A 26,453-nucleotide genomic window follows, 5' to 3' on the forward strand; every position below is an offset into this window, starting at 1 on the left:
TGAAAGAAGGTTTTACATTTAGTGTCGGATTATCGAGTCACGACTGTACCTACATTTTCAACTTGTTTCGTCTTGTTATGAAACAAGACGCTCAATCCAGCCTTAGCATTCTAGCATTTATGATTTACCGTGCTTCTGTTGAACATAAGCCATTTAGGGTGTGTTTGATGTGGGCCGGTGCCTTTTTTTTTTTTAAACCCATGTTATGCTAATTCTACCCACCGTTCATTTCACAGTATCGTTGTGCATTTTTACAGCTTGGATCTCTCAGCTTGTTGTTTAATGTTCTGCAGCGTTACTGCTCTCGTCAAGCTTGTTTATAGGAGATGTTTGCAATAAAAAAGCTCAGATAAATCCATGATACACTACCTGTCCAGCACTGAGGGACAAAGACACAGTGTTAGAAGCATGTTGGACCATTGAGCAGCTAAAGTTGCGTAGTATTCTAAAAGTGTTGTTGAAGGGAAGGTAAGAATTAAAGAGCCACTGTGTGGGACTTAAACACATCTAGTGGTGAAGTGACAGATTGCAACCAACTGAAACGCTACAAGTACGTAGGAGTTATTCTCGTAGTTTAATCCTAACAACTGGACTTGCTTGAGTTTCTTGAAGACGTTTCACCTCTCGTCCAAGAGGCTTCATCAGGTCTGACTGACCAGTTGGAAGTTCCAGATACTTCTATCTACTTGAAGTCTCAAGTATCTCAAGTGTCAATGGAAACTCAAGCAAGTCCAGTTGCTACGATTAAACTACGAGAACAACCATGACCTGGATGACTGAGAACCTTCACAGACAAGCATGTAAAGAAAAAGCCAGTTCAATGCATAAAAGCTCCGATCTGGAGCCAGTGTTTGGTTTAAAAGACTCGTTCTAAGCGAAACAACTTGTTCCGTTTTTGTCCTTTTGAATGTTAAGGCGCACCAATTAAAACTCAGCTATGAGTCTTTCATCGAGCTATCTTTGATAATAGATCCTGTAAATCCTACACTTTCAGGTCAATTGGTCAGAAACAGGACTTCAACTGAATGTCTGGCTTTGTCTCCCGGATGCATTGAATGGCTTTTGTGTGAAAACTCAACAGAATATTGCTTGAATATTCTGGTAATAATGTGTAGAATAGAATGTTTTTATGCTTTACAAAAAAAGTGGCACAGGTCAGAGGAAATATCTATTCTATAGCCACACTGAATGAAGCATTGAGAGCAGGCAACACAATATGTAAAGCTGAAGGAAAAGTTTCTAAAGCTCCAGACAGAAAAGAAACTCTGAGGAAGGTTTACAAATGACGGTGGTACAAAGTTTGACAGCCATCAACGGGGAACATTTCTTCAATCGCTGAAAACAACCACACAACTATAAAGTTACCTTTCAGGATGCTGCTAATGAGAATTTTTTTTGAAAAAGCTCGTACTTGCCTTCACGCTTCACAAGAACCCTTCGTCTAGCTTTTACATTTTCCGCCCTGCAAAATTAAAGGGGGAAAAAAAATCAGTCGCAGCTAACGGAGGAAGATCAACCTTTATTTATTGAAACCGCTTGCATACAAAATATATTGCACTATAACCAGACATGTCAACCCAAACATCTTAAATGCTAGTAGTATGTACAAAAGAAAACAAAAAATAAAATGCCCAAAAGTGCACACAAGGTTTTACAGCTTTTTTGACTACCCTGGTTTAAGTATCTACAGATTCTCTGCGTGTCTTCACTTTCTGGCACTCTATTGTCGAACAGCCCACAATGTGTATAGTTAGTATTCGTTGATATTATATACATTCTGCAAAAACAAAAAAAAGGTCTGCTGATGTCTGCTGTGGACTGGTGAGCAACGACAACAAGAACTTTTGGGTCATCTTTTCTGATGAACCATCCTGCAACCCCGACGTGACTAAATGCTTCGAGAAAGAGGGATGCAAAACGGTCCAGTGCTTATTGGATTGGGACTCCCCGACGATTCTTTCTGCGCTATCGTCGTGTTTGGAGAGCACGTCTTCAGGTACGTCAAGTCAAAAATCAAGGTTTGTGGACGAGGTTGGGTCCGGACTTTTCTAAGATAACACTGAGTTGTTATTTGAAGAACTGGTTAAATCGGTCATCGGAACTGTCTGGCAAACGCACATTTAAACATTTCCTCCAGAACATTAGAGCAGCATGTCGGTCAGGACAAACATTACAGTCGAATATCAATAAAACGCAGCTACCATCTCGCAGCTAGAAGGAAAACACCATCGACAGAGCAACGTTTTGTGAGAATAAAACCCTTCAACTATGTTTTATATTCTCACAACCTTAAATTACGCTGCCGCCAGTCGGGATTTTCACTCCATTTTAACAGTCCATTCACAATAAAGAAGACGACCGCGAATTTCTCGAGCAGAAAGTCAGACAAACCTCAAGTTCAATCCAAATATTTCTGTTCCAATGTACTGGGGAGTCGCAAAAACAGAAGCTGCATCCAAAGAACAGCACATCTTCAAAACATGGTGCCATTTGGGATCCCCTTCTATAAACAATAGAAGGTACCCCATATGACTCCTTGTACTGCCAGGATTAATCAAAATGTGCACCGTTTCTTGTCTTAAACTTTGGTTTGGGATCCCAAATGGTTCCCAAACCTGCTTCTAAAGAAACGTTTCCAACCCTATTTCCTTCCAGTGTTCCCCAACGGCGAGATACCAGACAGAGATGCTAGGACGCCTTATTTTTCTGCCATGATCGCGACGGTGCTCGTCTTAAAGTCGGTCGTTTCCATGGCAGGTCACTAGAAAACAGCAGAAGTGGGTAACAATGTCACAACCAGTAAGTTATAGGAGATTCGCAAGTAAATGCTTCCTTAGCACCATTTCTTCAGTGACCCCAACTGGTCAGCATGCAACAGTCCTCTCTTATCTGTTTTTTAAAAAATGTACATTTACCGTTATAGTACAAGCCTTGGCTCAGCGTTACGGTTTGTCCGTAACGCCCCCCTGAAAATCCAACCAAAGCATGAAAAAGCCATTATTTTCGTCCAAACTTCGGTTTCTTTGCCACCATCTACTCTGAACCTGGTGTTAGGAGGCACAATAAGAAACACCGACAAGCAGGTTGAAGCACAGCCGTAAGAGTTTCATCATCTGTGGCGTGACACAACAGAGCCGATGTGAACGTAGGACCTTCGTAGACTCTTCTGGAGCCTCAAAGTCTTGTTATTACCTCCCAAATGCATGTACAAGGTTTGTTTCTGTCAGTTCAAGGGTAACTGGCGTTTGGGAGCAAAGTCTCGCCTCCAGCACCGTCCTGTCTCAACCTTGTCAAAGAAAAAAAAAAAACTTTATACCAGTCATAAAGAAAAGAAGAATAATAAGAGGTTAAGGGAATCTAAATGAAACACCTATTAATCATCACTGTGGTGACTCACAAACAGAAGCTGGGTTAAAATGATTCGGGTCTTTGTACACGACGAGTTCAGGAACCAATGTGCCAGACGAGTTTACCGGCTTCAAATTAAAGGGAAACTCCACCGTAGAATATTACTCACAAAGGTTACTTCAGTTACTGTAGGAGGCAAACTTATCCCAAAGCTGGTACATGCGAGAAGATAGACCAATATGTTTGTTTCTTTTGCTGGAGGCAGCTAGCTTAGCTTAGCAAAAAGACTGACGGTAGGACAACAGCTAGCGTGGCTAACGGTCAAGTCTGATGTTGTATAAACACCTAAAAGCAATAATTACCACACCTTTTTTTTTTATATTTTAGTTTTTGAAGATTAAAAAAACAAGCGTAAGAGGTGTTGTAGGTGTATTTTTAAACTTTAGACACAGCTAGCGCTGTGTTTTCAGTTTTTAAGCGAAGCTAAGCTAGCTGTCTCCCAGCTGTTAGCGCACAGACACGAGCTTAAAATTGGTTTCTCTTGTGAAATTTGAGCACATTTCTCAAATTATCTTTCGTAAACTTTACCTACACACAATAATTTGGTGGGTTTCGGCTTAAAATAACGCTCCACCCAAACTCTGACATAAAAACATTTCAACTACAAGTCCTTTTGCTAGCTTATTTTCTGAGCTATGTTTTTTTTTTTTTTTTTTCGCTGTTTATTCCTCAACATGACCACAAAAAAAAAAACTTCTTTTTACAGTTTTACGCAGCAAGTAAGAAAACTTCATGAGCCGAGGAAGACCATGAGATATAGTTGACAACCCATGAAAAGTCAAAGGTCACACATTGTTAAGCAAAAAGCAATAAATGGGCTAAAGATGGCTGGGCCTCTGTAAGATTTCACAGCAACAGAAAATATCCACAAAAAAACTGCATCTGTGGATATTATAAAATATATTATTATATTAGAACCAAACTTATTATAAGGTGTAATAAATAACATATTTTGGATGGACTATCACTTTAAGCCCCGGTGCATATATCGGATGCATTTCATCGCTAAATGATATTAACCAGAAAACCAAAAGATCTAAATTCAGTCAGAATTCGGTTTCAGTGACTCATTCAGGTCGGGGTGGATTTTCCCTGTCAGGTAAACAAACTCACCCTTCTTGTTATTTTTCAAGTTCTGCAGCACTATGGACATCTCATTACCACTGACAGCTGTGTGGGACTCAGTCCTGCTATGGAGGATGCTATTTTTCCACACATCTTTAAGTTTATTATCAAGAGCTCTAGCATTTTTAACTAATATTAAACAGCAAAAAAAATAAAATAAAAAGAAAGAAAAGATCAGGATAAGTGCACATTGGAAACAATAGTACAAATCTTTTCTCAGACAAATAATGACATCATTATATACATTATGCCGCCCTCCCTCCCTTCTGTTTTTTTTTTGTTTTTCCATTGTGTTTTTTTTTTTTACAATACAAAGCAACTCCATACTGTTGATGCTCTATTGACAATATAGAGGTTACCGTCACTTGTTTGTCGATGCACTGCACAGAATGATAAATAAATCAGGCTGCAGTGGGAACAGCAAGTGAAAGCAAAAGGTCCTAACAGGTTAGTGATAGAGAAAGTTGACACCCATAATACTTTTTGGAAAAAAAAAAAGAAGAAAAAAACAGCCTGTAATGCGATTCCTTACTCTGTGACGTGTCCTAAAAGGTGAAAGTTCGTCGCTGACTCTAAGGTGACGTTCATCAGCTCATCACTGACCCAAATCAAGTCAAATGAGACGAAGTAACACTGATTTAAAAAAAAACAAACTTATAGGCGTCTTTTCTTTTGTCCAAATCTACTGAATGTCAAAATAAAGACGTACATGCATCGCAAGACTAGAAAAGTACACTGATCTCTGGTAAAGAAAAGACCTGGCTCAACCTCTGCAATCACTTCAGCTGCTTTCACGTCTTGGAGAGGATAAAGAATAAAGTTACGCTGAGTCAGATTAAAAAAAGGGGTGCACACGTGGAGGAATCCCCCCTCTGGAGGTCACGAACTACAAAAGTGACTTCACAGATCAGTTGAACCAGGTCGGGAGCTACAGGCTTGATGTCTGTCCACTGTACAAGGATACAACACCGTCAGTGTGCAAGAAGGAGCAGGCGAGGCGAAGACGGCGGCTTCCTGACGCTGCCGATAAACGCCCGACTTTAGAGGAAGCTCAGAGATGCTCAGCGTTGTCAGTGACGACCCAGGTGGAGCTCGTAGTGTCGCACCAGGAAACCCACTCGTCTTCACCCGTCTGCTCCGTTATCAACGTCTCGTCATCCCTGATTTACATGTCTAGGTTGTGAAACTAGCCACAATTAAAGGCACATGTCACGCAGAATGTGGGTGAGGTTTCCCTGAGCATTCGCAGCAATAATGAATCAGCCTACATCATATTTAAAACTCACAAGCTTTGTTATTGTGTCTAAAAGTTGCTCCAACCTACTGTAAACTTATTTAACAACTAACCGATGACCCTAAATGAAGAAAGTTCTGGTTGACATTTTGGGAAACACGCTTTTTTTTCATTTCCTTGTCAAGACTTAATCAAGACGACCAACACTACATTCATCTCTAATTAGTTTGCCATTAAATGTAGCACAAAGTTTAACTGGATTTTAAAAGAAAACGAGCAAATTGATGTTCATCCACCGTGACTCTGGTGGCGCTCATTTTTCAGTCTGGGACCATTAAACCATCGCAGACAAGGAGGATGCCATCGGTTGGTGTCATTTATAATTATTTTGTTGTTTTTTTTAATGCCATTTTTGCCTATAAAAGGTTTTTAAAAAGACAGTAACAGTGGAGAGAGAGCAGGAGAATACAGTAAAGGTTCAGTTAGACAGGAATCAAACTGGAGGATTCAAATGAATGGTGAGAAACAACATTGAAAACACTTAGAGGTAAACCTAGAAAAGTCAGGCTACCTGGTGGGAGTCTTCAGCTGAGCTAGGCTAAGCTAAGTTAAGCTAAGCTAAGCTAATTGCCCGTTTGCTCTAGCTTCACATTAAGTGTGCACAAACGAGGATATCAATCGTCTTACTGAACCTTTTTCAAGAATGTAATTAAGTGTATTCCTCCAAAATGTCAAAAATATTCCTTTAAAAGCAAACGAAAAGAGAAATTCGTGTTCTAACTTGATTATTCCAGAAGAAGTCCCGTGTTACAGGAACACCAGAATAAAGAAAAGTAAGAATAAAGCTCACATCTAACCTGTTAGTCCAGATACAACACATCTGATGATGAGATGTAATACGGTATTTTAATAAAACGCTGCCTACGAATGCTCAGAGAAACCTTGAGATCCTTTTTTTTTTTTTTTTTTTAAATATTGTTTTACAGTAACTTCCAGGTTTTTACTCTTTTTACTAACCCAAACATCAGCTTCTGTTTCACCATAAATCCACATTTACTCTCTACGCTAGGCCATCTACGTCGCTCTGAATTTAGGACAGTTTGGGAGTTTCTCTCTATTTCAACGACAACAAGCATCTCTCCACACAGAATATCCACCGAGGCGTCAAACACCTCAAGATAAGAGCTTGAAGTCAACGACGCCGTTTGTGTTTCGTCTCGTTCCTTTGTTGTCTTGACGCCTGCGCTGGTTAGACGAGCTCACGTTCAGCTATTTGAAGGCGGGACTGTCAAATCCTCTTTTTTATTTGCGGAGACGAGCGCAGGACCAGAAGACTGGACCTGCTCTTAAGAGGAAAATGCAGAATTTGTAGACGTACGCCTCCGAATCGCACCGTCTACACGGCGTCCTAAACGGATCGGGAGCTGAACAGACGGAGTAGAAGGTTCACAGAAATGGAGGAGCATAAATCCAAGGCACAAAGATAGCAAAGCAGTGCAACGAACCGACAGACTGCAGCTCCATGACTGTGGTTGAGGAAAGGTTTCACTAAACTTAGCAAGTACACAAAGTCGTTCACGCTATCTGTTGTAACTGATTTTTTTTTTTACAACCAGCAAAGGATAAAGCAAAAAAAAAAAATCATAGACAAAATATTTACCAGCTTGGCAATAAGTTGGAAAACCAGGAACCAGAATAAAACTTAGACCAAATTTTTATTTTGTCAAGGTATAAGTAAACACTCCTCTACAGTTATAGTTAAAAGAGGTTTCCTAAAGGCAAAAACAAAAACAAAAAAAAAAACGTTAAATACAAAGATTTTCATAAATTAGAGAAGAACTCAGGTGACAGGAGTTAGCTGCTCTACATGCATCCTGTTTGTCTGAAAGCAACCGTTAACCCCCAAAAATCTGCTCTGGTGAATGTAAGTAGGTGGAAGTAGCCGAAGTAAACTAGTTGACAGCCCTCACTGATGAAAGTCTGGTGTTGGGTGCTGAATCCTGCCGACGGGATAAATGAGGGGTTTTGTGACGCAGGAGGTCCGGTGCAGGTAAAAGACTGCTCTGTGTAGTAAAGGTGTTTGATAAGAAGTGTGATCGAAGCGTTTCTGCTCATCGACAGGCTTCGTTTGTTTTTTTTTTAAAAAGGACAGCAGTTCATGACATGTTGTACCCTGACAGACGCTCTCGGGAGTAGCTGATGTGTCTATATTTGCTTTTTTTAAACATTTTTTTTAACAGTTTATTCGTATCAAAGTGCCTCAGATTTATGTCTCTCCGTTTGTTTGTTTTTTAATTTACGCCTCTGACAGCTGAAGAGACTGGAGGAGGATTACAATATCTAGGCAACAGGTAACGAAACACACACATGACTTCAATGGTAAAAGGATGAGAGCTTGGTTTAGGAGCTGCTCGGAGTTCATTCTGAAACATGGAGGCTTTTTAATTTTCAAAAAAAAAAATCCATAAAGTGCCCTCTACAAACATCTTGTTCCCACAGCGATGCATGTTCCCCACAACTTATCTGGGTGACATTAAAATATCCCTGTATTTTGGAATTTAACAATCTCTATGAAAACGGAGCCAATTCCTCACAAGAGACTCTCTGATCTGCACATTCATCCTACAAATGTGATTCTGTGTTGACTACGAAGCGTTGAAATTTGGAGCTTTACGACCACCAAAAATAAATTCTCAACCAGTGGAAAACACTGAAGCCGCCTCCTGAAACTGTGCTTTCAGATCGTCCCCATTTTCGGTAAAAAATATATGTAAAGTGTGCGGCTGAAGAACAACAGAAGGATGTTTGATCCTGCCTTCCCGAGCAGCTGTAATTCAACCAATGATTTCCTTGATTCTTTCCTTTTTTTTCTTTTCGTCTAAATGGGGCAGTAGGAAGAAAACGTGGGGAAAAAAATGAGAAAAGGAGCACGTTGGGGTTTTTAATGCTTCTTTGAGAGACGAGCTTTAGTCAAATCTCTCCTCTTCTTTTCCTTTTTTTGTCCAAAAAAAAAAAAAAAAAAAAAGTAGTTTTACTCCAGAGAAGAACAGGAGACACAACACCAGTGGAGAACAAACCAGACCAGACCAGCAGATACCCGATCACCTCTGGTCTAAGACGTCACTAAACGCTTCCATGCTGATGGAAATATGTGTATTCTTGTGTTTGACAAAAGACAGAGAGAAAGAAAAAAAAAAAAAGCCAGACTGAGACTCTACGATGGTTTATGATGAGTTGCCTGTGTGTGTGTGTGTGTGTGTGTGTGTGTGTGTGTGTGAGTGTGTGTGTGTGTTTTCTGGATGAGTGTGTGTCTAAATGAGAAGGTCCTCCAGTGGTGCGTCTACGACACTCCGTTCACCAGCGCAGGAGCGTCCTGTTTGTCCTTCTTCATCCCTCGGTCTCTGATGGGTCTCTGATGGTGGTGGCGGTTCTGGCCCTCGCCGCCGGCGTTGATGCCACCCTGGGATGAGGAAGGCCCTCCTCCTCCTCCTCCTCCGCCTCCGCCTCCTCCTCGGCCGCTTGAGGAGTGCTGCACGCTGCGCTCGTTGTTTCCATCCACACGGATCTGTAGGGAAAAGGAAAGAAATTGAGTCTGGGCACCGCGATGTACAGCTACGAGCCTCTTGTACGCTGTGGGATTCTGGGAAATGTTCGGTCCAACAGCAGCGTCCCAGATCACATGACGTGTGAAATGCCCACACTTTAAGTTATAAAGTGACACAGATAGCTGCCTATATTGGCTGCACTGAGTCACGACAGTCCTGTAAACTGTGGCGCGAGTAATTACAGTCTACGTGGACCAGCTGCAGTTTACAGGGCCGTCGTGACTCCGGCTACGTCACACTCAATGCAGAGAAAGAGCATTTACGAGAGGGACAGGCTGGAAAGAAAAGAAAAGGCAGACTCTGTGATCTCCTGCTACAAGATGTGACGCCTCAGAAGTCCAGTGAACAGAGTGTGGGTTCTACTTTATTCAGTGCTAGCTAGCTGGCTGTCTGCAGCTATCAGGCTATCTGTTAACTGAATTGCTACCAAACAGTTACTTCACTAATATGTTTGTAAAGGTGTAATAACATGTTTTAAAATGTTGAATTTCAACTTCTGTGGAAACCCTGAAAAACCTGCTCAAGTGAGATAAACGATTGGCCTGAAGTAACTCATGAGGGGTCAGATCAGGGTTTGTTCATGATTCATGAGTTGATTGTTAACATTTATATTTCACCACAAACACTCCATTGTTCAGACACTCCCTTTACATTTACATTCACAGCAGCTTTTATTTCACATACTCATATAACACTCAGTTATTTCTCATTCACATGTCAGAAACTTCTAGAGTCGTTGTCGATGTCTTCTTCAGACTCAACAACATCATGACAGCAGTTTCTACATGTGATGCCTTTACAGACTCCACAGCCCCAGATGCTGGTGACCCCATTCTTCTGGCAGCTGCAATCTCCACGACAATTACATCTGGTGACCTTCAGTAGCTCCTCAGGAGCCATGGGGTCTCGTGTTGGAACTGGCTCAGACCCATGCACACCTGATGTCCATCCACAGTCACTGGACTTCAGAGACCTGCTCTGTACAAGGATCCAGTCCTGGTCTGCAGAGTGAGTGCTGAGCAGCTGCACCTTCTGCTAGAGGTAGAGTCTCTGGTTTGATCACTCCTGCCGCCGCCTTCCTTGAGAACAAGTTGTACCAAATGTTCTTAAGGAACAACTCTATCTGACAGGTAATAATGATAACACTGCTATTACAAATAATAATGATAATCATCATCATCATCATCATTATTGTCATCATAGTAAATATATTAAAAATAATAAAGGAGGCAGTGATTCAGGCTGGTTCTGTGATCATCCAGCACATTCATCATGGACCAGATACTACACTGGGTGACATTTGGTACAACTTGTTCTCAAGTAAGGCAGCGGCAGGAGTGATCAAACCAGAGACTCTACCTCTAACAGAAGGTAAAGCTGCACAGCATTCACTCTGAGCCTACCTGCAGACCAGGACTGGATCCTTCTGCAGAGCAGGTCTCTGAAGCCCAGTGACTATGGATGGACATTAGGGGTGCATGGGTCTGAGCCAGTTACAACACTGGACCCCATGACTCCTGAGGAGCTACTGAAGTTCACCAGATGTAATTGTCGTGGAGATTACAGCGACCGGCGGTGAAGCTGCCAGAAGAATGGGGTCACGAACATCTGGACCTGAGGAGTTGGGCTGCTGCGTTTTGGACCAGCTGTAGTTTGTGAATGGTCTCTTAATATTCTTGGTTAACTGTTTTCTACATTTTAAAATACTGACCAAAAACCCCTCAGTCTTAGAGGATGAAAGTGTGTTCAGCCTACGATGCACACTTCAGTTTCTAGAGACACGCTTTACGCAACTTTGGTATTCATCTGATCTGACTGTTAGCGAAGCATCCAGACTTAAACAAATCAAATCTGGAATCAGAAGTGAATCAGGAGTTCAGTGCTGAAATCCTCCTTCATCACACAACGTGACAGCCTCAGATTGATGTTACGCTCTGAGTCAACGGCGTGGCACAGTTTTACACTGAGTAAACTTATATGACTGCTGTTGTTGCACACAGTTTGGTTAAAAGCCTGATCACTGATGAACCGGGACATCAGATGGGATCCGTACCCATATTTATCATTTAACATCAGAATAAAGAAATAAGCAGAAAGTTAAGCGACAACTAAATGTAGTCGTAACTCAGAGAACAAGAGTGTGACAACGCTGACAGCTGAGGTGTGTGCGAGTGTCAAAGAGTCGGAAAACCGACATGAAGAAGGCAGCACTATAGACTTCATATAGACAAACTGGAGAACATCTTCTGGGGAGACCACAACAGCCGCCATCACGCCGACTCTCACACCCATCCTTAAACTTAAACTTTATTTGGACCTCAGCTACAAACGTGGAGTTCAACATCTTACATGGACACAAATCGAAACATGTAAACATCTGCCAACTACTTAAAACTGCCCATGTGGTGCAGTAGGTGTCATAAACAAAAACACACAGCCTCAACCATTAACACAATGCCAACGATGGCTTCAGTAGTAGTCAATACACCACGTGCACAGCAGAGTTTTTTGGAAACGCTGACCAGCTCGGTGCGTAACTTAACTAGAATTAGTCACCGACAAGTCAAGTTGCAGTTTCCTTGTACGCATTTGCGAATAAAGTAGATTCAGAACACAAAACTGTAGCCATGACAGTAGACAGTGCTTCAAATATCAACGCTACTGCAAAACGTGGATGCTTCAACCACATCCTCAAAGTGGCCGCACACAAAACAACCGGCACAGTTTCAAAGTGGCACCCAAGACGACGGTCACCAATCGTGCATCTGAAAAAATGTGAAATCACAATCTAACCTTTTCCTCCTGATTTATGGTGAAGATTAACAACCAAAAAGGTGCCTTTTGTTGATCTTTGACCACCAGAATCTACTAAATCAGATGCTTTTATCCAAAGTGACGTACATTTTTGAGAGTAGATCACATTCATACACCAATGGCGACAGAGTTGCCATGCAAGGTGCCTGTTTGCCATCGGGAGCAACTTCTGGGTTCAGTGTCTTGCCCAAGGACACTTCAGCTGTGGAGGGGCCGGGGATTGAACCACCAACCTTGCGATTAGTGGACAACCTGCTCTACCACATGAGCCCCGCCTTTAGTCCAAATCTAAAGAAACTCGATTAGGACGTTTCTGATATAAACTAATGACAATATAATAAACTACAGACTAAAAAAAAAAGACATAAAAAGTAAATACACATCAGAATAGAAACAATCGGAGTTCAAACCATTGATGAAATCCTAATTGCAGAAATAGTCTGATTCTAGCGGAGACAGCATGTGTGGTCTCGTTTGTCACGCAAGCTCATTCCAAATCATTATTCCACAAAACCTGCTGTCATCAAGTGATCTAAAACATCTGTCCTTCTATGGACTGTGTCTGCACCGCCTCTGAATCTCCTGAATACTGCCAGAGACCGGAGTCATGTACTCGGTTAATAAAGTCGATGACAGACGCTCTAAAATTAGGACCAAACATGTGTCACCGAGAGTTTTTTGGCAGGTTACGACTGAGCGCCTACTTGGAGATAAATCGGTAAATAGAAGCCCAGATCAGATAGAAGACGTCTGTGGGTGTTTATATCACTTTCCTGGTGGCACATATTTTCATTTTTAAAACAAGCGACTCTTGGCCAGAAGTCTTTCCAAGACAGTGGGATTCAAAACAGTGAAGATGATTCTAGGAATGAACGGGCGTGTTTGTTACCTGTAGGGTGTCTTCCTGCACTCTTGTCTTGGGGTCTCTGACATGACGAGGTCTTGGCTCGCTCCACTGCATGTCGTCGCCTGAATCGGGACAAAGCAGCTCGTCAACGTGGAATCACAACCTGCTGTGTCACCATCGCGTTGCCAAAACCTTAAACGGTCCCTTTTAAGTGTGTTTGGCAGGCAGCAGCTTACAAAAGAGGGTGAAATTTATGTGCATCATAATTAGTTTAATGTCAGCGGAAATTGTTTTTTCAATATAAATGTAGATCTTGTTGAAAAGGCAACACTCGTAATGAGAATTTATTTGCAAAGAGTCTGCAGAGATCTCATTATTTGATTCATTCCCGTTCTTGGGGCTATAATTTGATGAAAAGCATCTCAAATTGTTATTTATTTCGAGTCGCTACACACTAATTTCTTTCTCTTTCTTCTCTCTCGTTTTTTTTCTTTTTTAAAACTTGAGTAAAGATAATTTCTGTTCGTTATCTTTACAATTAACTTAATCTCCAGTCAAATGGTAGAAAAACAATAATAGGAGAACGGTTGGGTAGCCGATTAGGAGAAAGTTTATCAGGCTTCTCCACTGATAATATTTGCCTCCTGACGGCGTCGGGCAGCCGACGATGTTCCACAAATACGGGTGAGGAAAGTCCTCAATGACAACAGACTCAAAGACAGCCAATGATAATTACTAGCTACCTTTGTATCCTCCTCCTCCTCTTCCTCTCCCTCCTCGTCCCCTCGGTCCTCCGCCACCTGCCCTCTTCCTCCCATCTGTCCGTCTGGGCAGAGTCCCGCCTCCCGTCATCAGCTCTTCGGTCGGGGCCAGCGACCAATCGCTGAGCTCGTCTCTGTGGTCCGACTCCGTTTCTGAGGCGTTGGATGCCTCCGAGTTGGTGCCTGGGGGACCGAGCACAAACCTCATTTCAGCTGCCACGGGGAGACAACGCAGGAATTAACCTTTGAGTAATTGTTTTGCCGTATAATGAAGCCGTCGGCGGGGAAGGGGCGCCTCTGTTCGGCGCTCATGGCCTCGTACTAGCTGGCTGTCTCGTGTGCTTTCCTTTAAAACGTCAGACAGCCTTATTTCACCGTGTAATGGGGCCACTGTGCACAAAAAGTGAAGTGATTACCGTTAATCAAATATGGCCTGAAAATAGCATCAATCTAAGCCAGAAAATCGGCTCTCATGCTTCGTCATTGGGCCTCTAACATCCAAACCAATGACAAAACTTAACCTGACGTCTTTATAAGCTCTCGAGCTCTGAGTTTATCATTAATCTCCCCAGAGCTCAGGACTGTAAACAGACGAATAGAATTGATTTAAACAAGTGTTAATTAATTTTCTTGTTGTTTTTGAGGAAGTTTATCACACCTGAGGCAAAAGCTGCTCCTCCGCCTCTCCGGCCTCGTCCTCCTCGTCCTCCTCCAGCGTAGGGCTTCCCTCCTCCGCCTCCAGCTCCTCTGCCCATGCCCAGCCCCATGCCGTTGTCGAACACGTAGGTTTTGTCTTTGGGGTTTCTGGGCCCCGTCCCGCCTCCTCCGCCTCCACCTCCTATCTGTCTCAGCTGCTCGTCGATCTGAAGGCGCTCCAGACGCAGCTGGTCCACCTCCTGTGGACGAGGAGGAGCGACAATGTTAAGCTTTGAGGAGCAACTTAGTCAGAAACTCAGCAACTGGAAAGAACTCGCAAAACAATCGAAAGCTGGATTTACGTAAAGGTTGAATGACTGAATACATATTCACAGCTGCATGACTCGTGTCTGTCTGCTTGGATGATGCTCCATTAACCCTGGATACAGTTTATCTGCTCCATCTGACGCCTGCTTCTGATTTCCAGTCAAGTAAAAGTGACAAATGATAAAACGCAGACATAATCATGACATCGTATACCAATACTTTTAGACTAATGGCTACTATTTAGGCACCTGTGGACTTTCTAAGTAGAGGATAATAATAAGTATTATTTACAGCCAGTGTGTCTCAGGTTCTGTTGTAGTTCTACAACTACCATATGTTTGTCAAATCAGGAAACATGTTTGTCCTCCTTTCTAAAACGGTCTGGATCATCTTAAAAACAACAACAACAAAATAATCCTTTCTGGTCCAGACACTAGTAGCTGTGAAGTATTCAGTCATTCTAACTGGACTATACGACTGCTTTTATGATATAATACACACATAGTAGTGCAAACATTTGAGGCACTTTAGTTGAGCTTATCTAAACTCTTCAAAGAATGTTAATTGATATTTAAAACAGCATCTGAATACTTTAAAATTACTATACGTGTTATCGCAGACATCCAAGACCTTCTAACCCTCCTTCACCGTGCATCAGCGGTAATTACTTTTAGCTGTTCTCAGACAATTCTCAAATCGATCAATCACATGTAAATTTTGTTGTGGCAGTTCTGGAACTTTTTTTTGTGAATTTTATTTTCTTTACTCGGTGCTGTGAGTCTGTGACAGTTTGATTGTTTTCTTTCAAAACTTTTCTTGTCTTAACTTTGGGCTGATATTAAATCATGTCGTCTCACTGATGTTCTGTGATTTTAAATTGATGTATTTTTAATGTTGTTTTGTGAATGGATCCCAGGAACACTAGCAGTCACCCTGTGGAAGCTAATGGGGATCCAAATAAAGAATAAGACAAGAACTTTTAATCTTTTTGCCTCATAACTACACGTCAAAAAAGTTGATTGCCTGATTGCCGCACTGCAGGTACATTATTCATCTCTCTTGGTTGCCCCCTGACAAACAGTTTTGGCTCCAGCAAGTGTTGGTCAATAATTAAAATGACTGGCACAAGAAATCTGAACAACTTTCTTAGCCTGTAACTGGTAGCCTTACAACTGATAAATTAATGCTAAAATCAGTAGAAATCATTTGTAGAGCCACTATAATGATGCTACGCTGTCATAGCACGCTTCAGCTCCCCTGGAATTAAAAATAAAGACAGCCGATGGGCAATAAGTGTCACGGGAGACTTTCTTATGGTGGCTCTTTACCAGCTAAACTCCCACAATGCCCCAACATGAAACTCCTACTAGTGACCACCTTCTCAGGTCACTACAGCAGGAAAAGGCTCAACCTGGTGGCATAACTAGGCATCATCTTACATCCTGTAAGGACACAAACCTTCAGGTAGTTGAGGTGGTAGTCTAGCAGTACTGTAGCGTTGGAGATGCTTTCCTTCGTTCCCACAAACACAAATGGCACCATTCCCTGTGACAGAGGTTCAGAACATGAGAGACAGTTTTAATCCTCCTGTTTGTTGAACGATGTGCACCAGAACTGGCATCGATATATATCTACTGTGATGATTTCTTGTTTGTGTTATTGCAACACGAGACAAATCTATCCCCCACTGACCTCGTCTGCTGCTGCTGCCGCCGCTGCAGAAGGCTTTTTGTCATTCTCAGGCTCAATACGAACCCGCACCACACCAGACTTATCAACCACTTCCTGGATCAGTTTGCCGTTCTTGCCGATCACCTTCCCTATAGGGGAAAAAAAACATCATCAGTCACAGTCTGCTAAGGCATAAAATCAGGCTAATCCTCAAATAAACTCACGTTGCTGCACGAGTCATCATCTCAGTTGAGTGGTTTTCTTACCTACTAAGTTCCTGGGAACTTTGATGACATCTTCAGAAAACTCCAGGAAACTCCTGGCCATGCGTACAGCATCCTGGTCCTGAGATGAACAACAAAACAAACATACAGAGGCTGTAGACGGATACAAGTGCTAGTTACAAGTCAGGCCAGTGTGCATTTCTATCAGTTGCTCTGTGCGTCGGTGAAGCCATCCTACCTCTCCGTATATGTGGAAGGTGCACGTCTCTTCGTCCAAGTCGATGTTAGTGACTCCGGGGACTTTGCGAGCTTGCTGAATGTTGGCCCCGTGAGTTCCGATGGCCAAACCCATCAAATCATCCCGAACCGCAAACTGTTCGTGAAACCGTGACGCCAGCTGTCTGGAACTCTGAAGAGGGACACACGACACAAAGAACATAAACAAAAGCCACAACAGAACAAGCAGGAAACATCAGGAAAAAATAAAAAACTCTAATCATTCCTAACTGCAAATGATCATATTATACCAACACACTCAAGTGCAGCCGTCTGTAAGCCTCATTATGACCAAACTGAGGTGCACGTGTTCATGTTTAATTGAGATCAGTCCTGAATCTTGGTATTCTTTCTGACCAACATCTAAACTTTAAATGTGCCGTTACTCAGCCCATTCAGTCTTCTGTCTTTTATCAAACCTGCACTATGACCCCACAACACAAAACGTCTCGAACAGCGGTCGGCAACCTTAAACACTCAAAGAGCCATTTGGACCCGTTGCCAAGGAAAAGAAAACGCCGGGAGCCACAAAATCCTTTTGGCATCTAAAATGAAGATAACACTGATAGCATATATCGGTTTTCACCTTTATGCTGTGTATTAAAAACTATAGAGTGTTGCATTTCTGAAATCAATGAACTGCTACAGAGAAAATAACATTTTATTTCTGCAACAAAAACATTTTGAACTCCAAAAAAAACAAAAAAAGACGCTGGGATGAAGGTTATTTTAAAATAAAATACTCAATGTCTATTTGAGTCCTCCTCGTTTTTAGGAAATAAAAAGCCGAACTTAAATTATCCACCTGCAGCAAAGTAATAATGATTCTGGTTGTCCTGCTGACTGCAGCTGGGACTGCTGACCAGACTGTTGACCGCCTGTGAGTGCTTTGGGACGGGAGGAGCTCACGGCAGCACCGCTGCTCGCTGACGATAGTAACTGCAGAATGATACGTGTTTTCACATCAGAGTCTCCAAAACACAAGAAAGAGTCGCTAGGTTTGTCGCTAGTCGCTTTTGACAAAAAAAAGTCGCCAAGAGGATTTGGAAAGTTGCCAGATTTAGCATAGATTTAGCCAGTGACGCATATTCTGAGCGCCAAAAATTCAAACACGTTTTATTTTAATGTTACAAGTTTACAAACATCTTCAAATTTAGAATTAGACTTTAAAGCCTACTGAACTAAAATAAAATACAGTTAAATTAAAATACACATTATTTATTTTTCAAAGCCACAAGGAGCCGCAGCAGAGGGATGAAAGAGTTGCATGTGGCTCTGGAGCCGCAGGTTGCCGACCACTGGTCTAGAACCTTAATGTTTTCCAGTTTAGATTACTCTCACTGTTTTTATCTTGAACTGGTCAAAACACAGCAGCTCAGCAGCGAACAAAAACTAGTTGTAGGTTCGACATTAGCCAAATTCATGAGCCGTCATTTAACAACACAAAAACATTTCTAAGATTACGCAGCAGGCCTCGTATGTAACTGTTTGAGCCACTATTCTAGCCGTCAGCTAATCGAGGCCTGTTAGCGGCTCCATGTTCCCACGTCACATCCAGGGTTTTGCAGTGGTAGCTCTTGAAGTTTGGAAATGCCTTCTCTATTTCCCAGTGGAGTTAAAAACCCATTTATAGAGGTTAGCCTGCTTTTAAACACGCCCTGCATGCCTTCCGTTTTGTGATGTAGGTCAAGTGTTTTATGTATCATACATCATAAAAACCTGCATCTTAATTTCATTTCATCCTATATGTGAAGCATTTTATAACTGAGTGTTTTATAAAGTATATGATGAAATGAAATGATCATTTTCTGCGTGTGTGTGTGTGTGTGTGTGTGTGTGTGTGTGTGTGTGTGTGCAGCTGCCTACCTCCAGTTGTCTGCTGGCCTCTTCGTTCCTCATCATGAGAGACAGTTTGGTGCGGAGGCTCCTGAAGTGCATGTCACTCATCATGTTGGCCCGCTTTGTTGTGACCTCATTTACAGACTGCGAGAACATTCAGAGTCCGTTTCACTCTTTAGGATATAACTCATGAAGGATAAACACACACACACTGATGGGATGCTGTTATAAACCATGCACACTTTAACTTTTATCAAAGTCCCTCCATGAGAGGGTGAGAATACAATGATGTGTATAAAATGTAATTAAGTTTTAAAAAACAGTTTGACGAACCAGGATGACCAGCTGCTTCTTCTCTGAGTCGTAGGTGACGCTGAACGCTCCCACAGCCTTTTTGAAGTCTTTGTGTGCCGATTCCTTGGAGCACCTGGAGTGAATAGAAGAGTTTGTGTTACGCTGGAGCCAAAAAAGATGTTTGTGTCAATCTAACCTTCCTAAACAGTTCTTCCTCAACGATCAGACTGATCAACTCGTGAACGTGTGCACATGTACCTGACATTTATCACAGCTGTGTAAAGTGAAGGTGCTTCAACAAGGCCTTACTTTGGGTTTTAGTACAACTAAAATGCGTACACTGAGTCTCATACAGTTCTACAATTTACAATTTCTACAGTTTCATTTTGCAGTCGCTTTTATCCAAAGCGACGTACATCTGAGAGCGGATACAACACAAGCAAGGACCTCGTCAGGAGAAAACAATCTGGAAAAGTCTCATAGAACAAGTTCAAGTGTGATAGGGCGTTGATGCCAATAGCAGGCTGTGTGGGGGGTAGTAGAAATATTTTTTTGTTTGCTTTTGTTTTTGTTTGGGGGGCGGCAGTGGTTAGTTTTGAGTTTGTCAAGTGCAAAAGTGTTCATACAGTCAGAGTCTGAACTTTGCAGGCGTCACAGCAAGCGGATGTGGAAACTGGAGTTATAAAACTGTGGCCAAAAAATCCATTCTTAAATCCACAAGCTGTGTTTTTGACTGTCTGAGTACAACTTCATAACTGATTAATACAACCACATAGTTACTCACAAGCCCGGGATAGTATGAGCTAAAATTAGTAGCACATCTTGACGTGAATGTCCACCAAAAACATGACTCTGTCTACTGATGCTGCAGGCGTGTAAGATGTGTGTCAGCATGCAACTGCTTGAATTCCAGTTAAAATCATGACTGCAACATTCATGAATAACCAGATACAGAAGTGACTACACCCCTGTGCAATATCACCTAATTGTCAAATGATTCTAATGTGCAATTTAAGATATATTAAGTCAACTAAAATAAAAAAAATGTTACAATCATAAATCTATAAAGGAAAAATAACCGTCCAGATACACATTTTAAAATTTAAAATCATATAAAACAGCTTTACAGTTATTGTTTTTTGGCCTTTTTGCCTTTATTGTATAGGAGAGTCGAGAGAGAGACAGACAGGAAAGTGGGGGAGAAGAATGAGGGAAGGAATTGCAGCAAAGGGTCATGAGAGGGATTCGAACTCACAGCCGCTGCATCGGGGACTGTAGCCCATGAACATGTGTCACCAGCTCAACCAGTCCAGCCCATAAAACAGCTTTAACTGGTCAAAAAAATATTACAAAACGACGTCTGTGCACGTTAAACTCACATCTGCCGTAGATCCTCGGGTACATCCAGTCTGATCTTGATGAAGGTGGTTTTGGTGGCTGGTTTGTTGGGGTTGACCGGCCGTAACCGCTCCAGCGTCACTATCTCGTTTAACGTAGCGTCACAGGCGGCGTACTCTATTACGTAAAACTAGAAACACAGAGAGAATATGTTGGAGATATTCAGGCAAAAAGCAAGATGTGCAGCAGGGGAAAAAATGCATCTGATGTGTTTATGAATGTTATTGATGAAGCTGTTCGTTTACCTCCTAGGTCATCTATCAGTTCATATCAATACATATTTGGTAATAACATTTTCTGGACAGAGCATGCTTATAGCAGTGAGTAAACAGAGGGAGAGATAAAAAGTAGATGAGAAAAAAAAAAGTCGAACCAGGCCAGAAAAAGAGGGAAACAGCAGAAAAAAAAAATCCCATCTCAGAGACGCGTCTGACAGGTTAGCCTGAATTCAATCCTTCAATTACACACTCAATTAATATCTTGTTCAGGATTGCAAAAGTGTGACCTTGGACTGGGGAAGCAAACTCTCCCTCTCACATTTCATCAGCGTCACTCGACGGAGGAGTGATGGTACACTTAGGCTGATTATCTGCACCGAGCCTGATAAAAAGGGTTTTTTTTATGGCTGTTTGACATTTTTATGGGGAGTGTGAAACATGATGCTCGGTGGGATGTTGGCTAAATGCAGCATTAATGAAGGAAATTAGGTACAACAGTGATGCATCCTAATGAAGCAGGTGTCAAGGCTGCATTTTAGGGAAATTTAAGTCAGTAGAAGAAGCCAACACGTCGTGGTATTGTGGCTTCGTTATGTTTTGATTCCACTGATAACTGATTCCCCGCCCCGCGCTGCGTATTTATAACTTGTGCCCCAAAAACTAGGTCTTACCTCTCCTTTGACCATGCGAACCTTGGCCAGCCACCACCCACATGGCTCCTTGTCGTTCGCCCTGGAATATACCTAACACACACACACACACACACACAAACACACACACACAGAGTAAATTTCACACAACTCTCCACTCACTACACAAAGCTGACATGATTCAAGGCATCTGGCACAGAGAAACTGGGTCTGGACAAGCAAAGAAAGAGATCTGTTGCAAAAAATACACTGACATGTGCTTATTTTGATTTAATCCGTGTAAAAATTAGGACATCTAAGAAGTGTTTGAAAAGTTGTCGGCAGGAAATTAGTGTGAAAAACTGAAAATCAAAAGGTTATGATGAGGTGAGCGAATGCAATTTCTGTTTAAACAAGAACATTCATTTATAATCTTAAAAATGGAGGAAAATGTAACGAAGAAAGAATGAATACTGTTAAAAAAAACAAACTATTTGAAGTATGAACAGTATCCCTGATTGTCTTCTATGATGAATAAGTTTTCATATTAACATTTCCTCACTATGCCGGGTCCACGTGAACAAACAACCCGCACCACGAAGCAGCAACAGTTTGCCTCCCATTAAAACCAAACCTGACCTCGTATTAGCTGCATGTGTTGCTTACTGAAGATCACTAAGCCTGAAGGATCCCCTCGTGTCCACATGCCTGAATTTCAATTCCTTCCCTTGCACTCCAATTACAGCGGCTTTGCTTCCTAAATCAACCGCGCTCGGTGTTCATCTTCTGAAACTATTCTGAAAAACAGTGAACCGGTCCCACCTCGACCTCATCGCTCTCGTTGATCTCCTTGCAGAACCCCGTCGGAGGAGGAAAACGCACATCCTGGAACGGGATCTGACGCTCCGGCTGCCAGCTGGAACACAGACACACAAACATATTCTTAAAAAAAGGCATTTCTTTTCTTTATCATTAGCCAAAGCTGACACATTACAGGATGTTAGACGTTGTCGTGCATGTACGTTACTCACTTGTTTTCAAACGCCACGGTGACTGATCCCTCGTGAACGTCCTTCACAAAGGCCTGCAAGAACCACACGAGTGAAACAAGGTTTGACGTGCCATAAAAATAGGCTACTTATACGTCAAGACGCTGACATCACACATGTACAAGGCAAACAGTTCTCCTACTCAAGCTTGACCCAATCCCAAATCGCTTTTTTTCTTTTTGGAGTTGAAGCTTGAGTCAGGTTTGGCTCCGTCTCCCTCCGGTTGTACACACAGTCTGAGCCCATGTGTGTCAAGTATTGCAAGTAGGACATGCGATGCCCAGAAGGGAAAGAGAGCGATGGCGAGTCTAGCCCATGGGCTGCATTAGCCTGGCAAGCTAACAGTCAGCGATGGGTGAAACGAAGCAAAAAAGGAGAGCTTCTCAAAATCCCCAAAGACTCCAAGAAAGCTTTTTAACTGTGCTAACGGGACCTCTGTGACCCGCGACCGCGCCGAGGATTATGAATGAAAGTTCAAGGAGGAGGTTCAGAGTTTAGAAGCAGCATCCAGGCTACATTGGAAAAAGATTTAAAAAGGTTTAAACAGAGCAGGTAAGGCACAGAGGTCATTATGAGACACTACAGTGACTCTAACAGGAGCATTGTTGTCGTATTATAGGAATAAAAACGGATACTGCGACTTAAAAACAGCAGTTTCACATATTTATTTCCTCTCAAGTTTCTTCAAGGGCTTTACAGTAGAAATACATTGAAACATCTGCCACATTATTACCGTCACTTGGCAGACAAATGCAGTAATTACACTTAAAATGTACATTAACGACAACAACAAATCATAACCATGATTGCAGCGGCAGAATTGTGGGCATCACTTTTCCAGGATCACTTAAAAACATCTATGTGATCAAGCATGTGATCTACAATATGACCAAGATGAGCGTTCTGGACCAAAACATCAGCAAATCTACTTTTTTTCCCACAAAACTGACCAGCAGCAGTCAAAGAAACATCTACGTCTCCCTAAAACTATGTACACCCACACACTTAGGACCTCGTGATCGACTGAAAGACTTAAACCTGTTGGTAGTCGCAGCTGGAAACACGAATTAAACGTATCTACATAACCATTATTACACATATAGTTCAAGATAAATGTCTAGCAGGGCTGCAACTGATAAATATATTGATTTTCTATGAATCAATCAAATATTTTCTTGGTTGTTTCGTCTATAAAATGTAAGAAAATGGTGTAAAAATGCGATCAGGTTCTTCCCAAAGCCCAGTAAGTCACCTTTAAATGTTGTGTTTGTCCACAGCCAAACCAGTTTTCCCAGTTTACATTTACAGAGGAGTAAAGAAACCAGAAAATAATCACATTAAACAGCTGGAATTAAGGAATTCTGACGTTTTCTTACACTCATTTATTAATCCAGTCAATTAATTGAGATGAAAACTTTTCTTCCTATTAGGATGCACTCTAGCAAACCTCCTGCAATTCATCTAATTGTTTGCTTTTGAACCAAAATTTGATAATAAAACCTTCCATTCAAACCGCATGCCAACAATACCATTTGCATCTATTAAATGATTTGTTGTTGGCCGGTGTCATGGCCCGCTTAGAGCACATCCACTGCTGATGCTGCCATCTTTAACTTGTTAAAAAGCCAAAGGGAAGTCCAAAGAGGAGCATTTTTTATTTTATTCAGGACTATTTATGCTACTGAGATACTTTTAAAACGCTTCAGCCTGCAGCAGGAGGAGTCTCGTGCGTCCACGGCTACAGCTGAGCTCAATAAAGACTAATTACAACTCAGAAATGTTTCCTGATGGCCGGGCTGCACATTCATCCCGTTCCTTACGTTAGTCTGGCAGCCGCAAAGCTTTTGGTAAGATGACAATATATGAGAGTAGAACGATTAATAGATATTCACAATTTCAAGCGATGCAATTAGCAAATTGCAAACACTGTAGCTTAGGACATAGGTTGTGTATTGCATGTGGTTTAAACTGGTGGGTTGGTGGTGTTTTAAATTCACGCTGTAATCCAGTGTGGATGTCAAACTGTTGCACCGTGACATGATTTAACTCTAGAAGACACTGAAGCTTGAATTTGAAAAAATATATGCAGCAAATTAAATTGCAATTACAAAAATTGTGATTAGAGGGCAATCACAATTCATCCTCACACTACTGGAGCTGCTATTTACAATGACGTAAACATAAAATAACAACATGAATATCAGTTTTATTTCTTTCCTCCCTTCTTACTCTAATTTCTTCCTTATTTTCCAACTGCCTTCCTAAAGCATGGCAACACAAGAGCTGGAAATACCAGACTCCCAACCCACAGACCAACCAGCAGGTCACACTTCTACTCAAATCAAACACTAAACACGTGATTACTTGTAATTAAGCAGCATTTCAAACGCAGAAATTTCCCCTTGATCACGTGTCTTCCTGCCGCGTTAATAAGTTACTACCTAAAGTATTCCTGCACTTCTTCTACCCCTGACAAACAAAAGGCCAATTAAGCCACCAGCTCTCTGTCCACTCGCTCCATTCATCCTACTTGTTGACACTTGTCTCCCAAATAACCAACAGAACCGTCTGCGAGCCTCGATCGACCCAAAACCACCTGCCCTCCTGGGGGGGAAACACCCAGGCTACACGATCGCTCGACACCCAAGTTAGCTGCGGTTCACGTGAAACGAAACTAGTTGGAGAACAACAAGCCATGACCGAGTTTTGGTACCTGTGTATGTGCAGCCACCTTCCTGCCCATCATCACTCCACAACACAACATTAGATCACAATCACCGCTAGCGACACGGCTGCTACAGCTGCACTGCTCCAACACCGACATCACCGCCAGTTAGCTGGTTTAATTTAGGCAGCAGCTCGGAGGTTGGAGCAGCAGCGGAGCCGGAGCTTTTGTTTACAGGTTTTCTGCCTCCATGTCCCGGTGGAGGCTGGACACAAGCACTGAGGCCCGCACATTTCAGGCACACGTCGCTGAGCTAGCCCGGTAAGACCGTTTCATGTCAGCTGGCTTTACGTTTGAGCACAGTGTGGTAGCGAAACGTGTAAAAGCTCAATTAAACTCATCCACTCACCTTATAAAAGGCCCCACTTGTGCCCCGTACTTCCACGACTAGTTCCTCCATGACGCAAGTTACTACAGCTCGCTAGCTAGCTAACTACCGTTAGCGATGTTAGTAGCTAGCTAGCTAGCTGGCTAGCCTGACGCTAGCCAAGGCAGAGTTTTCTATCGGAGGCTTCGCTAGCTAGCCAAAATATCCTGCCAGCTGGATGCAAGAAGAGGCCACGGCAACTGTGTGACCGCGTAATGCCGCTTTCCGTTTTGCACTCTCTGGGAATTTTTGTTGCTTGCAGACGTGCAATTCTGAACGTGTGGTAAATCAAAAAGCGAAACCAGCAGCTAGTCGGGTTAGCCTGTAGCAGCTAGTTATGTTAATGTTGTGTGATTAGTGGTGGAGCAGCTACTGCTGGTTGCATCTCTCCATGTGACGTCTCCGCTTTCTTCCTCGACTGAAATCTGAGGCTGCTTACTCTCATCTGAGCCTATTGCTGCTCTCCACGGGTAATAAATAGCAATGCCTGTTTGACAAAGCAGGGAATTCATCTAAATAAAAATGACCACAGTGTTTGTCCTGCAGTGAACCTTTATAGAGCACAAATAAAAACAGTTGTTGTTCAGCAGCCAAACAATGAACATGTGGAGGAAAAAATAAACTCTTTATACTGAAGTTATCTCAACATGGATAAAATATTCTGCCCAGACTTTAATTTACAATGTGCGTCAATAGAAATAAAAGGCTGTCATCAGGGTTATTGCTCAAATATTGATTATCTCTGACTGATCATTGGGTTCTGTTGGGCTGATCTTTGGTTCTTTGATCCCACTGTGGAGAACAAATGGGTTTAAAAGCCAGTGGGGTTTCAGAACCTGGGACAGCGACAATTTTCTGTCGAATAATCCGCTTTTCATGTCGTTTCTCACGCCGGCTCCCACTTGATTTAACTCATCTTAAAAAATCCCTCAAATGAAAATCAGGTTTTATTTAGATTGATTTCAGAGCAGCAGAGAACCGATAACAGGTTTAAATAACACAGTAT

The 26,453-nt window shown here is 42.2% G+C and overlaps 1 protein-coding gene across 2 annotated transcripts; it reads right to left on the bottom strand.

Annotated features, from left to right (window-relative positions):
* Positions 1-1,500: 1,500 nt before the first annotated feature.
* On the bottom strand, positions 1,501-25,846 carry fmr1 (fragile X messenger ribonucleoprotein 1). Of its 2 annotated transcripts, none has more exons than XM_008279462.1 (15): positions 25,430-25,846; positions 22,338-22,390; positions 22,129-22,222; positions 21,349-21,420; positions 20,441-20,589; positions 19,101-19,194; positions 18,795-18,911; positions 16,891-17,061; positions 16,695-16,773; positions 16,450-16,577; positions 16,216-16,302; positions 14,453-14,690; positions 13,777-13,977; positions 13,076-13,155; positions 1,501-9,332 (listed from the first exon to the last, which is right to left on the bottom strand). In XM_008279462.1, the coding sequence occupies exons 1-15, from the start codon at positions 25,478-25,480 to the stop codon at positions 9,108-9,110; spliced, it is 1,839 nt and encodes a 612-aa protein (XP_008277684.1). In that variant the 5' UTR covers positions 25,481-25,846; the 3' UTR covers positions 1,501-9,107. The 2 variants fall into 2 exon arrangements, with proteins under 2 accessions (XP_008277684.1, XP_008277683.1); XM_008279461.1 differs by having other exon boundaries at positions 13,777-14,007.
* Between the last annotated feature and the right edge of the window lie 607 nt (positions 25,847-26,453).

The sequence above is a fragment of the Stegastes partitus genome, unplaced genomic scaffold (assembly GCF_000690725.1).
Source record: "Stegastes partitus isolate 25-593 unplaced genomic scaffold, Stegastes_partitus-1.0.2 Scaffold160, whole genome shotgun sequence".
NCBI lineage: Eukaryota > Metazoa > Chordata > Actinopteri > Pomacentridae > Stegastes > Stegastes partitus.

Coding starts and splice junctions, on each gene's coding strand:
- fmr1 (XM_008279461.1), bottom strand. CDS start 25,480: ATGGAGGAACTAGTCGTGGAAGTACGGGGCACAAGTGGGGCCTTTTAT. Junction 18,912..19,100: donor AGAAGCAGCTGGTCATCCTG/GTTCGTCAAACT, acceptor ATGTTCTCGCAG/TCTGTAAATGAGGTCACAAC. Junction 16,578..16,694: donor AGTTCCCAGGAACTTAGTAG/GTAAGAAAACCA, acceptor TTTCCCCTATAG/GGAAGGTGATCGGCAAGAAC.